The sequence below is a fragment of the Corvus cornix genome, chromosome 5 (genome assembly GCF_000738735.6).
Source record: "Corvus cornix cornix isolate S_Up_H32 chromosome 5, ASM73873v5, whole genome shotgun sequence".
Lineage (NCBI taxonomy): Eukaryota > Metazoa > Chordata > Aves > Passeriformes > Corvidae > Corvus > Corvus cornix.
In genome coordinates this window covers 36513761-36528816 of record NC_046335.1, presented here as the reverse complement: position 1 = coordinate 36528816, position 15056 = coordinate 36513761, and the positions used below count along the sequence as shown (strand labels likewise).

Genomic DNA, 15056 nt, shown 5'->3' with positions numbered 1-15056 from the left:
AAGCAAACAGACATCTAGCTTCAGTTGCAGTAGTATGTACAGTATCTCATATAAATACTACCACATTTTTGCAAGACTGGAACTCAAATAAGAAAGAAACCAACTCTGAGATATTTAGCTTTGTCTTTTTGCCTGCTACTGTCCATGAACTCTGTAGAGGTAGGAAGAGAATTATTCCCATTCCAGTAGCACTAAACTGTCTTGTCCACCTTTTTCCTTCGTACAATTGTCCCACAGTATACACTTTCAAGTACACCCAGCAAGACTTCTTCAAAGACCATTCTCCTTTCATACACAACACTAACTGATTCCTAGAAAAGGCTGAAGAGTATGTGATTGATTAAAACTTTACAGTGTAATTCATAAAGGAAGTTTATAGAGAGCTTTCATTTTGACATTTCCTAAATTCTAAGGGATGAATTTTTTACTCATAGCGCTTTTCATCCTTAATAATATTATTTCAGTATTTCTAATTAAATTTTCTAGGCTTTTGAAATAAACTGAAAAATAGAATAAACTACGGCAATAGCATCATATTAATGCTCATGAATTGCCGGACCAGTTGCAATCTTTACATTCACCACAAAGACTGCTGGCTTTTTTAAATGAATATATTTTTATTCATGATACTCACTAACGTATTTGTATTAAGAGGAATTAGTAAAATTAATTTTATCAAATCAATGAGCTGTCACTTTTAATATACTCCAGGATGAGAAAAAAAAGGTGAAAAAATTACCATTGGTCACAATGGTAAGCAAAGGACTGATGATGCTCAAAAACGCTGGTTTCTGTTTCAGACTTTGAAAGGGTGAGTACTGTATTCCTCAATTCAGGTACAGACCCCATATTCATACCCTATCATCCAACATTTTTAACCAATGGCTTTTGGCACTTTTAGTATCCTTTCCATTTCTTTTCCCATTTCTCTGCCAGAGCCTTCTTTTCATATGCAATCTTCCTCACTCTAAAGTGGTTTGAAATTGGAAACAAATGCCAGCATCAGTTAAGCAAAGAAGTACCATGACACAAGCAATGACTAGTTAGCAGCACAACTGATTTTATTAAAACACTTTGCTCAGTTACTATAGATGGGAACATTGATGAGAACACACCTGCATTCTTACCTGCATGAGTATGTTGTCTCACCTCCTTTGAACACCTTTCCACAGAGCTGGGAGGTTCCACTCTGTTGTAGTTTCTCCAGGAATATATCTGGGTCCTCCCCAAACAAATAGCATTCCAGGGGATATAATATTGCTGCCTGGACCATTTCTTCTTGTTTCTCCAGCAAGGGGTCCATTTCAGCTGAGTAAATATTTGGCACATGTTTTGCCAAGCACTCTAAAAACATAGCTTGGAAGTCGAATCTTTCATCACACCACTGCAACAAAAAGTACACCCACAGATCAACAAGTAAGTAAATATAAAGAAAATAGGATTACACACTTCTACTGTGAATTCAGAAATCTTTCCTACATCAGAAGTCAGTTCTCTGTGCAATAAAATCCAAGAAACTATGGATTCCCAATAATTTCTCTGCTATTTTCCACCACAGTAACCTACATTAGAAGAGTTCTCCAAAAGAATAAATGAATCCAAGCACACATGCAGTCAGAACTGCTGAAACCCCAGTACTCCGAAAACCAGATCTGTAAACATCATGTATAAGTTTCATCTTTGTTTTCTGAAAAACCGTATGTTTACCTTACAAAAAAGTACAAAAACTGTCTACAAAGAAGATCTAAAGGGAAGGAACAGAAATGAGATGCCATTTAGAAAAAGCCTAGATTAATAATAATATCCATCACCGCAAACTAATCTGTTAAATGAGGCTGCTTTCACATTGTAGTCACTTAAAACACTTTCTTTATGGCTTTAATAAACATACTACATTTCTAATAGATTTAGCTTTAGCCTGAGGCTTCTACTGGTATTTTGGCCATCAATCTTCTTCAGCATTACCCTTAGGTAGTCCATTACTTTGTTTGTCATGGTGAAAATGCATGGCAGAAGCTGATGGAAAAGATAAGCCATGGATGATGTGGTCAAGCAGGAGAGCAGGTTTGTCCACAATCATATTAGAACATTCTTATTTTGTAAGTGCAGCAGCTTGATCAGTCTAATCAGATTACTTGAATCACAAAGCATTCAAACCTATCCATGATTATCTGAAAATGAAGACCCATCCATGAAGTGAAAGGAACCACTTATTTAAATTCCAAAGCTAACAAAAAGATCTGGTTTTGTTCCAGAATTTTACTTGAGCAGTAAGCACCACTGCAATTACTGTATTGGTCCTAAAAGCTGTAGCATACACACATACATAATATATATGCAATCTCTATACATATACATAGATGCACTCAAATATATAGGTACATATTTATTTTCACATATTCAGATCTAAGAAACAAAAAGAAAAGGAAACTAATTAAATGGCTGCCTTTTAATTTTCATTAACTTGTTCAAATTTTTCAACTACCTAGCACCATTTTTGTTCAATAAAAGTGATGCTTACCCAGGGCATAAAGACACTAAATTATAAAAAAGAACTGAACATGAAATCCAAATTTATCAGATACTTACATATCAACACTGAAAAAAGAAAAATATCACACATAGCTGATGGTTGAGAAAGATATTCAATTGTAAAATGTAGCTGGAAACTGAATTGCTTGATCATGTGTTTATTTTTTTATGCATCTGATTTAAGATGAGGGGAAGTGAATTATTCTTATCATAATTAAACGTCATAATTTAGTGCTTCTGCTTAAACATGTTTTCTCCTGTAACTTGTTTTTGTTTTATCTTACCTATACTGCACTATGGCTTCATCAAATTCCCCTCCCAATTTGGTTACTGTATTTTTTAAATGCAGGAGGGTGGGATGTGGCCCCTTGGCAGGCTCTCTCCGCAAAGCACAAGAGAATCCCAGTCTGTACCCTTCCATCTTAATAACCCGTGTTCCCAGGAGACAGTGCAAGTTTAGCTTCTGCATTGTTGGTCCAGAGCACGTCATAGCTTCAAGAAACACAGGGCTAAGCTTCCCTGAAAATCTGCCAGAAGTGTAAAATGGGTTCTCACACAGTCAAACTCACAAGCATTTCAAGCATTCTTGTGCAAAGCTTTTAATTCTATTTAGATGTTGTTCTGAGAAGAGAGGACAGGAAGTAGGGAAAGAGAGGGAACAAGGGGAGCGAGAGAACTCTCTCAAGCAGGCTGTCTGCCTTCTGGTAACCACACTAAAATATATCCTCAGCCTGTATATCACCCATGAAATACCCATTACACTCACAATACAAACAAGAACATTATTTTTCTTATTTCTAAAAGCTGCACCAGGCTAAACTTCAGACCTATCCCATGCCCTCTGTGCCTCCTATGAGAAGTAATTTATTCCTTTCATCAAAATTGTTTTAATAGATTATGTTCAAAAGTATAAAATTACACACAAAACTATCAACAACACAAAATCTGCCAAATAAAGCACCCTCTAGGTTAAAATTGACTGTCCAATGCTAGCTTGGTCCCCTTGTGCACACATATTGAAATTCAGGTTTGAATTTCTCAACAGTTTGAGAAGTCCCACTTTCCCTCTGTTCACTCACTCCCTTACCTGAGCTCATACCTGTCAAGTGCTCAGTTGCTACAGATAAAAAAAACCCATATCAGTGGATAAATTGACAGGCTTTTTGTTTTTACTAACAGGATGAGATGGAAGCCCAGAAAAGCCAAATAGCTGTGCAAGACAGTTGCAAGTCGAGATGGGGCTCACACTGCAGCTTTCTGCCCAGCCCTGGCACAGGCAGCCCTGAGAGGCTGTGGAGTTGCCATCCTTTGACATATTCCAAAGCCAGCTGGGCACGGCCCCAAGGAATCTATTCTAGGTGACCCTGCTTGAGAAGAAAGTTTGAACAGTATGACCTGCAGAGGTGCCTCAATCATTGTGTGATTCAAATTCTTCATAAGGAGAAATCTTATTTCTTTCTCAAACTCTATTTATCGTCTAATTTCTGCTACTAGTAAGATCTACAGAAAAGTAATTTTCCAGATTTGATTCCACTCAAAAGTAAATTTGAAATACAGTACTGAAAGAGGCAGAGGCCACGAGATAACACAATTAAGGAATGAACATTACCATGTAACCAAAATGCTACTATCAGTCAGCTCTCCCCATCCCCCCAGGCACTCACACCCTACTCACAGGGGCCCACATGCTGTAGCTAACAGAGGAAAGCCCAGAGGAAGCAGGCTTGAATGCACTCTACTCCAACTGACACTATCCCACTGGAAAATATTTTTGGACTGCAATCTAAAATTACTGAATTTAGGAAAAAGAACTGCCTTCACATTTGGAGCAAATTACAGCTTCATCTCAAATCTGAATTCTGAAATTGCTCAGCTTTTAAATATTTGTACTAGTAACCTTAGTAGAGTTCTTTCAATGGGTTTCTTGGTCATTTTCTCACTTTTAATTAAAATTTGCCAAAGAAACAGCCATGCCATACACGTGGCCCTGAAATAAAACCCCCACAAACAGTGACCAGAATGAGCTAAGGGAGTTCTCATTGCAGCAGCACACCACAGCTTTTCCTGCAGAGGGAGAATAACATCCACACCGTGTTGGCGGGCATTCACAGGTATTGGAAACAGCTGGCAAAGGTGGCACTCAAGAACCTGTCACTAGTGGAGAGTGTATGTCAAAGATACACAGCCGCCTATCTCTTCTTTTAGATTTCATATCTCTAACCTTCTCCAGACCCATCTCTTTTCCTACTTCAATCACACATTCCTGTCCCATTCACCTTTTTTAAGATGAGGATAATTCCCAAACTGCATGAAAGAGGAAGAAAAAGGGAGGCAGAAGGAGTTGCAAAGCTGTGTTTCTCAAGTGTTAGCAGTTTTGTCAGAAGAGCAGACACAGAAACCATTTTGTCCAACACCCTTGATTTGTGCTGTATAACAAAAGCAGTAATTTGTAATCTTTACTGACTCTTCAGAAGAAAACTGTGACAGAAGCACTACCTGGCAATACCACTTGAGAGCAAACCATTAAGAAACGATTTCTTATCTTGCATGGGAAACATATCCTTCTCTGTGGGATCAGACCACTTCCCATATGTAACCACACAGATTTTCCCAAATGTCAATTTCAACCAAACACGCAGATCTATCATACATGTAAAAGGACAGTTTGTAGCTTTTTTCTAAACCCTTTAAATAAGCATCATGCCAAAGGTCAGAGGTTGAGAAATTATATTTGCCTACAAATACTGCTACAAAATATGCAAAATATCTGTCATTGATATAGCAAATATATCCATCTCCAATTTTGTCTTTCACAAACATATTCCATTTCTGAATACTACAAATAACAACAGGAATGAGAGATAAGGAAGCATATAAGAAAAAAAGAGAAAAAAGTTAACAACACTCTCAATCCACTTTTCACATGCAGACCAAATACCAAATGAGATTTCTCGCCACTATGACACAATTTCTTTATCATTGCAGAGGTTTATTATGTACATTAATTCAGCAGCTGTTGCTTCCATGACAATTTTTGATCTACCTTCTAAGCACAGTTCTCTTGGAATTCTGAAGTCTTTTCAAACTAACAGCTTGCACGAGGCAGTATTATAAAATGCAGCTCTACTTGAACTGCACTGATTGACAAGCTGGTCTTTTAACGGAAAAGTGATTGCCTAAATTTCAAGATTATTTTAAGATCTATACATTAATCTAATCAGTGAAAAGAAGGAATATTAATATTTACGAACATTAAACAACAAATTATGAAGGAACAGACACTACCAGTAGCATGAACTAAAACCTGCACCTGATCCAGATTCCAGCTAAAAGGAACAGTAAAATACTTTGTTATGCATAGCAAAGACCTGTCAGGCATGAGATGACAATACCAGCCTGTCAAAGCAGCTAGAAGAAGGACGATTTTAAAAGTAAATAATTAAAATGCTGGGGGCATACTGATTTCAAGCAGATGCCATTCAACATAAATACCAAATGCAAAAGGCAGCTTTACTTTAACGCACAGAACAGTTGTTACAAGTTAAACAGAGATTAGCAGGACAACAGCTCAGAAAACTTTTATTCTGACATTGTCTAACCAATTGAGGAAACATAAGACATTTTGAAAGGATAAATATGCACAAGTTCTTTCATAAGTATGCAGAATACTTAAATTTTCTTTGGAAAGGGAAGTTCAAAAGATTCTTGAACTAACATTTTCATATAAAGTTCTGCTTTCAAAATTTTAGTTCCATTTTTACTTCTTATTATTTTGGTTTAAAATTATCAGTTTTCTAATGCACTGCAAGTAAGATTCAATTAGAGTACAGAACACCTAGGCATTATTTTCAGTAAAAACAACAAGGAGACAAGGCAATCTATTTCAGCCTCAAGTATATATATTCCACAAAGAAGAGGCTTTAAAAATAAACACTAGAAATTAATTAACATATTTCTTCTTCCCTGCTTTAAATCAAACTGAACTTTTATTTCCCTTGGAGCATAAATTCTTTCTCTAGAAGGGCACAGTTCAGCGAGTTAAAATGGAAACTTGCTCTTTCGTCACATTCGTAACAGGAATTATGAATGTGACAAAACAAAGCATAGCCAATGTTTTAGTAGAGACTCTAAGCTTTAAAATGACTGTTTAGAACTCAAATACAAAATATTTGCTTTTTGACGCATCAGTCAGCTCCTTTACATAACATGGCTAAAAAAACCAAACCACAGTACTGAACTTTAGTATCCAGTCTGCTCTGATTATGAGTAATTACACTAAAACAAGCAAGTTAGGTTTCAAAAGTTATTTTCTCTTGGCACAACATAGGTATTATTCAAGACTCTAACACTGTCCTAACAAAACATCAACTTTGACCTGAAGACATAAAAGAACTTTTTGATCTCTACAGTCATTTAACTTTGGCCCCTGAGCCAAAGCAGGGTGCCAATTCATGTCAAAAGATGCTTTAATGATGCAGGTGTTTGCCCACTGGGAACAAGACTCAGAAACAGCACAGACTACTAAAGCTTTGTCTACAGTACAATCTGCCTCGATTCCAGCAGTCGCCAACGACTACCAGTTTAGCTGAACCAGAGCAAATCGGTGACCATCAGAGAAGGACAAGTAACCACCAGCACCATCTGTTACAGTTTCAGCTGCTGGACAGCTAAAACTAATGTCTTTTTCAGGGTAAACAATGCACAGACCCAAGCTGCTCAACCTCTTGGAAACTGCAGGTCACTTTTAAATCACAGGCACCTCCAAAACCACAAGAGCACAGTCGCAGCTCATGGGAGTAAGCACCTGAAAGTGAACTAGTGCCCAAGGAGACAACTGCAGTTAAATCATGGCCTGTAGTTCTCTCTGCCATGCTGGCAGTATCTCTATTGTACCTCCCTACCAAGTGGGCACTCCAGCCTAAATATGCTGCAAAATTAGCAGGATACCACTGCTAAGGAGGTTCAACGGGCAAAACAGTCAGGAATTCTAGAACTAATTTTGAAGTCTTTGAGGCATGCAATCTCATCACCTTTTCATGTTCCAAATTTTTTGTGAAACCTGCATTCAGTAGATAGCAACATACAACTAACGCTAGAGGAAGCAGGAATTCAGTATCACATAGTAAAGCAAAACAACGTCCAAATATGTAGTTTGGGACGAAAAGTTATTCTCCGTATAAAAATAGCAAAATAATCTTTGCAGAGCTACTTCTAATATTCTGACACTTTGAAATTGAATTTTAAGTTCTGACTACTCATTTAACAGATCATTTTTATTTTGTTTCTAGAGAAACAAAGGAAATACTTTGATTCTTTCTTTGATCCTTAACATCCATGCTGTGGTCTCCTACATTTGAAGGAACAGGACATCTATGAAATGTCTTAGCAAGCACCAGGTTGCACTTCAAAACACAGAACTACAGTGAGTATTTACAAAGAAGTAAGTCATTAATGGAAGTGTGCAGGGTGTGGGGGGGGAGAAAACAACACCACCGTTATTTTTTAAAATTTCCTGTGTACTCACTCTTACCTAATTTTCTAATTATCATTAATTTTAAGATCCACTGTATACAGTCTAATTTTGCAGTGAATGAATGTGCAAAAAAATTCAGGCGACTCTATCCATATTTAGCACTCATTCAGCATCGCTCAAACACTTTCCCTTATACACCAAACCCAACCTGTTTATCCCTAACTTCTCTACTGCTGTAGCATCTAGGAGACACTGGAACAGTTACATGCTATCAGGAATATCCACTACTTTCTCCTGGAACCACATAACTCTTATAATGGTAATATTGTAATAGGATTACAGCAACCATATATTGTACCCTTTATGTGGACTCGAGCAAAGATAAGAGATACCTTTACTATCAGTTCACCCCTGCACTAACAAAAGCCACAAAAATTACCAATAAGTATGAGTAAACATTAAAGCTGACAGGAAAGAAAAAACCACAGCACTACTCGATGCCATAACAAAGTGAAAGCTCTTCAACAGACTGCTAAATATATACGGATGCAAACAAGACCTGGGCCATGCTCCAGTTACCTGTTGCAACTTTCACAGTTCCATTCTTGGTCTCTGACGTAAGTGTACAGTGAAAACAGTTCTGCCAATAAGCTGCACTGTTCTAAATAGAGTGGCTTTGACCATACACATTTCAGGACTTAGTTACACTAAAGGATGTGAGGGTTTACCTAAAATGAAGTTTTAAACAAATTTAGCTTAACAAGTAAAATTATATGGACATGTTATCTGGTCTAAGCAAGTCAATTCAGTTTAGAAGACACTGCAACTCCAAATAAGATGCCTGACTCAGATTTCACTAATTTCAAGAAATAACCTGCACATGAGTATGAATATCCTCTCCATACTATTACTTGATTACAACACATCTACGGTAGCAGGACTCCTCCTATGCATTTTTTCAACTATGTAACAGCACTGAATGACACAAAAGATCTGAAATACCTTAAAATGCACAAGTGCCTGTATTGTGTTTTACATTATGAAACTAAAATTTAGAATTTTCCTGTCTTTAAAGGAAATATCCTAATAATATAAGCTTTTCCATTCTTGTACACCGCTACTCCACTTACATCTCATCTTTTCTTAGGAGTACTGATGGCAAAAGACAGAACTTTAAAAAGAAAAATCCCTTTTCTTGACAAATATTACTGAGAAGGTACACATACATCAAAATTTGAAGATTTAGTGTAAATTTAAAATCCTTGAAATAGCTTAATATCTAAGCCCTGCTCATATATTCCAGGTAGCAGACACAAAAGCAGGCAGGAGTCAAACTGGAATTTGATTAGAATACAAATGGACAAAACAACCAAGGGCTGGATCCAGCCTGCAAAACAGCCTTTGTCATGCCACCAGCAGTGCCTGCTAGCCAACTACTACACAAGCCAAGTCCAGCCCACGAGTCAGCCAAGTAAACTGTGGATGCTGTTGGGAAAGCAAAGAAAGTAAACTCAAGTCTGGTAGACAGGGTTTACTACTCAATCAGCACCCAAATTCAGCCCACTCTCTTCCAGGGCAGCTCAAGAAGCAATACAGCCACTACGGAGAAGCAGAGGCAGAGACAGGACCTGACTTCAGCTAATGCAGTGAAACACTAAGTCAAGTATTTCTAACCACAGCCATCCAACCCAAAGAGCTGGAGATAAATGCAGAGAAGACACCACTGACTTGGGCTGGGTGCAGAAGAGTTTATTACCTGAGTCATCACCATCCATTCCAGAATCAGGCTGGCCCCTGCAGAATCTTTCAGGTAATCCTGCATCATGCACCCCGTGCTCTGGGAAGTTTTGCAGTCAAATGTGGTGCTGCACTGCAACCAATGGCACTCAAAGCCAGAGATGAACAGGGGAGCAAGAGTCTGTCTGACTGCACTGATATTGAGATGGATTTGACAAGTTCAGTGATGCCAAAGCTCACCCTATTTAATCATTCTTTCTGCTCCACTCAATTTTCCAATTCTAGCACCACAGTGACTTTCAGAACAGCTGTGCATCATGAAAGCACAAGTCAGGCAGCATACACTGGTTCCACCTACCTAGTACCATCTTTAGGACAGCAGTAAATGCAGTGTACTGCTTCCAGATTACAGCTGTCTCTGGCATCACTATAGCCAGGTTTGCTATCTAACATCACAAATGCTGTCAGACACAACCTAAGTACATATCCCAGGCTCCTCTTCCTCCTTATTGTAACATATCCTCACCCCCTACTCCCTGACAAAATCCCTGCAGTTTGCTTGGGTGTATGGCAGGCAACACAGTCTGGATGGCCGACCACCTTCCTTGGAATAATGATAATTCTGGCCCAGACACTTTCAGTTGGCTGAAATCACATAAAAAATAAGACAACTGAGTGGAGCAGCATCACCTTTGAGCAGCTGAGGATTTCTTCAACATCTCTTAGTTTTCCACAATACCACTATTACCAGTTTTACTGATTGCTTGGGGTAACTCAGCCTCTTGCGACCCCAGTTAATGAAAGATTGATTGCCTTGTTTTGCTGCTGACTGTCACTATTATCCTCAGTACCACTAACTATATGCATGGCTCACAAGCTTAAGAAATCACCTGTCTTGGGCTGCAATTTTTGACACTATAATGCAATCAAGTAACATTTTTCCTAGTTTAAAAACAAATTGTTTCTAATTTTAAAAAATCCACACATAGGCCTGTTACAATCACAGAAGTATACTTCACTTAAGAATACAGTCTGCAATTAAAGGGCCATTTCTAATGATTTGCAGATACTTACAATTCTGGGAAGACGGGTACAAGGAATAATGGTTGTCGGCTTAGTGCTGCCACGCACAAGACAAGTGCCATAAGTAAACATCTTCCTACTTTTATTAGTGGTGTGTAGCGTCACCTAAAATGTAGCTATTATAGAGGCTTGCCAGCGCCCAACTTTTAAACACCCATAGTCAACAGTTTCAAAGCTATACTATGTGTACAGATTGTTACAGAAAAGAGAACATAAAATGTAGGTTCCTGATACACATCCGTCTGCCTTCCTTTCTTAAGTTTTCAGCCTTTGGGTTTTAAACTCCTCTAAAGTGTTTCAAACATGTTAAATCACTACACAAAGTTGTGAAGGAAACCACAGAAAGCACACATGTGCTACCACTAGACTGGGTCAACACCAAATCGTGTTCAATGACAGAATATTAAATCCATAGACGACTATTTTGCAGAACGAAAAAAGGAATGGTACTTCTGTTCAACAAACAACTGTTTCCATCTACGTTCTTTCTAAATAACACTATTTGCTGCTCCACACACTCTGCAGAACAATATTTTGCTACTCAGCCTTTTTTGGTCCAAAGTAAAGTCACCCTTAATAAAGAACGGTAAAGGACTAAGATAAAAGATGCACATATATACTACAACGTTTAAAGGACAGTCTCTGAAGCTTTCTTAAGTTTGATCTCATTTAATTTCGTCATTAAGCGTCAACTGAAGACAGGGGACAGGGGCTGAGAGATGCTGCGAGGGGAACTGAGACAAACCGCTTCCCCATGCGCCCCTGACAGAGGCTCGCCGGGCCCAGGGCAGGACTGGCTCTCCGCTCCCGGGGCAGAGGCGGCGAGCCCTGGAGCCGCAGCCAGCGCAGGCCGCCGGGAGCGGGTGCGAAGCCCCGCCGGCGCGGGGCCACCGGGCCGCCCGCTCCGGCCCCAACGCCCCGGCCGCGCCCCGGCAGGTGCCGCCGCCGCCCGCCGGCTACAGCGGGTGCACAGCGGCGCGTCCTGGCCCTCCACGGCGCCGCTCGGCAGCCGCGGAGAGCCAGCCCTGCTCAGCCGAGCGGCGGGGCGGCAGCGCGGGCAGGGCACAGGCTGCCCCCGAGGGCGGGCAAAGGGAACCGCGGCGCCGCGCCGGGCTGCAGCCTCACCATAGCTCGCTCCGGGGACTGCGCGGCGGCCCGGCCGCCCGCCGCTCCCGCTCCGGGACCTCGGTCGGCTCCGTCCGCCATTTTGAGAGCGAGGGACGCGGCCGGCGGCGCCGTCACGGCCCGGAAGGAGCCGCCGCCGTCACCGGGCGCTGCGCCCGCAGCCCAGGGCCCGCCCCCCGCTCCGCGCGCAGCCGCCGCCGCGCGGGACCTCCGCAGCGCCTCCTGCCGCCGCCGCAGGCCGCAGCAAGGCCCGGCCCGGGAGCTGCCGGGTCGGCAAGCGAAGTTGGTGATGATCCTGTCTGCTGAGTGGATGGAGTTCCTCTGCACTTAAAGTGTACCGTGTGGGTGTTCACTTCGCGCCCTGCGTTACAGAATCACAGAGTCACAGAATCAGTTAGGTTGGAAAAGACCTCTGAAATCATCGAGTCCAAGCTATTACCGAGCACCACCATATCATCCAGACAACGGCACTGGGTGTCACGTCCAGTCTTCCTTAACGACTTCCAGGGAGAGTGACTCCACCTCCCTGGGCAGCCCATTCCAATGTTTAATCAATGTCTAACGTAAACCTCCCCTGCTGCAGGGGACTATGCCCCCTCCTCCTGTCGCTAGGAAGCTAATAGCATAAGTAATTTCATATACACAGGTGCAAAGTCACACCACTTCCGTGTGGCTCCCACACGTCTCCCATGCGGGCTAAGCAAAGGCAAAATTTTATTAACTTAGTGTAGGAGGCAACAGTAGCTTTAGGCAAATGCCTGTCTCCAAGATCGAACTTTTTCCTCCACACCTCCAACCAACAGCATATCATAACTGTCCTGGGTACTTAGCCTTTGCTACTGTGGCAGATTAGGGCATTCAGGAACTTGATTGATAGGCGACAGACACGGCCTATGCATTGCTGGAAATTTTCCAGATTGTTGCAGGCCAGTTGCGCAATTCTCTGTGTTTGTGCCTTCCTAAGCTGAGGAAATAGGCAAATAGCCATAGCACTGGATCTTGGTGTTCATTATCAAATGCCTGATGTCTTTATCGGGAAGACTGTCTCCTCCCACTGTAGCCTTCCTGTTTCAAGCCTCCAAGCAGCTTCTTTGTTCTTTGGTTATCAGTATGGATGGGATAAAGTTTACAGGTCATCTTTTCAGGTATATTCAATGATTTTTTGTACTGCACCCAGCCACAGGTATTCTCAAAGGTCTTCTCTTACATCTTCAGAACACCTGAATGTAGCTACTCTGCCGTAGCTACCACTCATCTTCATATTAAGAAGTCCTGCAGACTTGTTTATATTATTGAAATCCGCCACTTAAAATCACCATGGGTGAGACAGGTTTAGGTAAGAGGTGTGAAAAATACAAAGTGAATTTTGCCATGAGACACTGAACAATTTCATCTTGTTCTGTCTGTCCATATTGCTGGTCTGTACCCAATCCTTTTCGATAGCACAGCTGACCGCTAACCAGAAGTTTTGTTTGCTCAACAACCAAGTTTAGACTATAATTACTGGAGTCCTCCACCTGTTTTGGCATCAACACTAGCAATTGTATAATTCAGCTTCCAATGTAGTCGAGCAGGAGAAGCAAGGCACAATTCCAGGACAGCAACAAACCCAGACAAGTGGCAGGGGGGCTTCCTGCAGCCCCCTGTGCTGCAAGACAAGCAGCTTGTGTGGCCATGTCTTTTAGCTAACTATCAGTGTGGGTTTGCTTTACTGTAGGACTTTTAGAAGTTATGCTAATGTAAATCAACTGCTTTAATTGAAGACTTACTGTTAGACTTATTTAACAAAATTATAATTTTAAAAAAATTTGGAACCCACATGTGCTGAGAGACAGCAAAGAAAGTGTCAGCAAACCTCTTAGAAAACGAGTTGGCACCACTGCCCAGGCAGAAAAGGCACAAACCACCAAGATTTCCATGGATACTACAGTAATAGAGGAAAGAAGAAGAATGAAACAGGAATTCAGATCAATTTTAATACAGACAAAATGCGTGGCAGCCTTGCTAGAGCTAAAATAAAACGGTCGAGCTTCAGGAAGAAAGTGAGCAAGCCCTGGTTTTCAAGATTACTCCTGAAGATTACCAGGATTGCTGACTGTTGTTGATTTAGAAACAGTTCTTCAGGGTGTTTTTTGGGGGGGAAGAGTAGACAAGCAAGATGGAAGGCAGCTGAAAAAAAACAAAGCAAACATACATGAAGTCCTGCAAAAGAGCAGATAAATTATGAAGACTATCTGAAAAGAAGTGTAATATATTAATGCAGTCTAACTGATCTGAAAAATGTTTTTTCTTGATCAATCAATGCTAGTCATTATCAATGCTAAAAACTAAATCTTTGTCCTATGACAAATTATATGTGAAAAAATTGAACAATACTGAATTAGTAACTGCCGATACCTGAAGTTGTTTGAGAATACTATGTTAAATATCATACAGTGATGTGAAGTGACAGAAGCTTTTTCACCTGAACTCATACTTAAGATGGTAAGAAGAAATCTCAGCAGTAAATGGGCAGCAGTTAGGAAACTGAGTGGATAGCAAAGAATAACTTAGCAATTATGAAACCGTGCAGTTGCTATAGCAAGGTTTAAAATGCTGTGTGTACATATATATTAAAAAATATTCAAAATACCATTAAAAAGACTTCTGTCGGGAGCAAAAAAGGTCAATTGCCTAGATTTCCGAGCAGGTAGAATTACAATCCCGACAGGAGAAAAAGCAAAAGTTTACATGCTGTATCTGTAAGGAAACAGGATGAGACACTGATTTCTTCGTACGCCTGGATTTCGTTTTGTTCTAACCTAGGCATTTCCAGGTACCCCTGCGGCTGGAGGGGAAAGCGGGAACGCTCAGCGCCCAGGCAGCGGGGGGAGAGGCGGGATCCCCCGGCCTCGCCGGATAAATCCGCCAGCAGAAGGGGAGCGCCCACCCCCGGCCCCGCTGGCATCCGTCCTCCGAGCCAACCGCGGCCGAGCGCGGGGCGGCCCGGCCGCCGGGGAGGTGGACGCGGAAGTGCCGGGGCCGGCGGCCCAGGGCTCGCCCGGGGCGGGCGCGGTGGCGGCGCGGCGCAGGATGCTGGGGCTGGCGGCGGGGCTGCTGGCGGCGG

The 15056-nt window shown here is 41.4% G+C and overlaps 1 protein-coding gene and 1 long non-coding RNA gene across 4 annotated transcripts in view; both read right to left on the bottom strand.

Moving 5' to 3' along the window:
* The window catches only part of UBR1 (ubiquitin protein ligase E3 component n-recognin 1), a 65728-nt gene extending 53641 nt beyond the window's left edge, over positions 1 to 12087 (bottom strand). For both annotated transcript variants that reach the window (XM_039552185.1, XM_039552186.1), the window contains exons 1-2: positions 11951 to 12087; positions 1128 to 1384 (exon numbers count right to left, since the gene is read on the bottom strand). In XM_039552185.1, the coding sequence (XP_039408119.1) occupies positions 1128 to 1384; positions 11951 to 12031 (338 nt within the window). In that variant the 5' untranslated portion in view covers positions 12032 to 12087. The remainder of the gene's footprint in view (positions 1 to 1127; positions 1385 to 11950) is intronic.
* A 1825-nt stretch (positions 12088 to 13912) lies between these two features.
* Positions 13913 to 14959, bottom strand: LOC109144285. Of its 2 annotated transcripts, none has more exons than XR_005602117.1 (2): positions 14583 to 14959; positions 13913 to 14119 (listed from the first exon to the last, which is right to left on the bottom strand). It is a non-coding gene; the product is annotated as an uncharacterized LOC109144285 (long non-coding RNA). The 2 variants fall into 2 exon arrangements; XR_002044946.2 differs by having other exon boundaries at positions 14752 to 14959.
* Between the last annotated feature and the right edge of the window lie 97 nt (positions 14960 to 15056).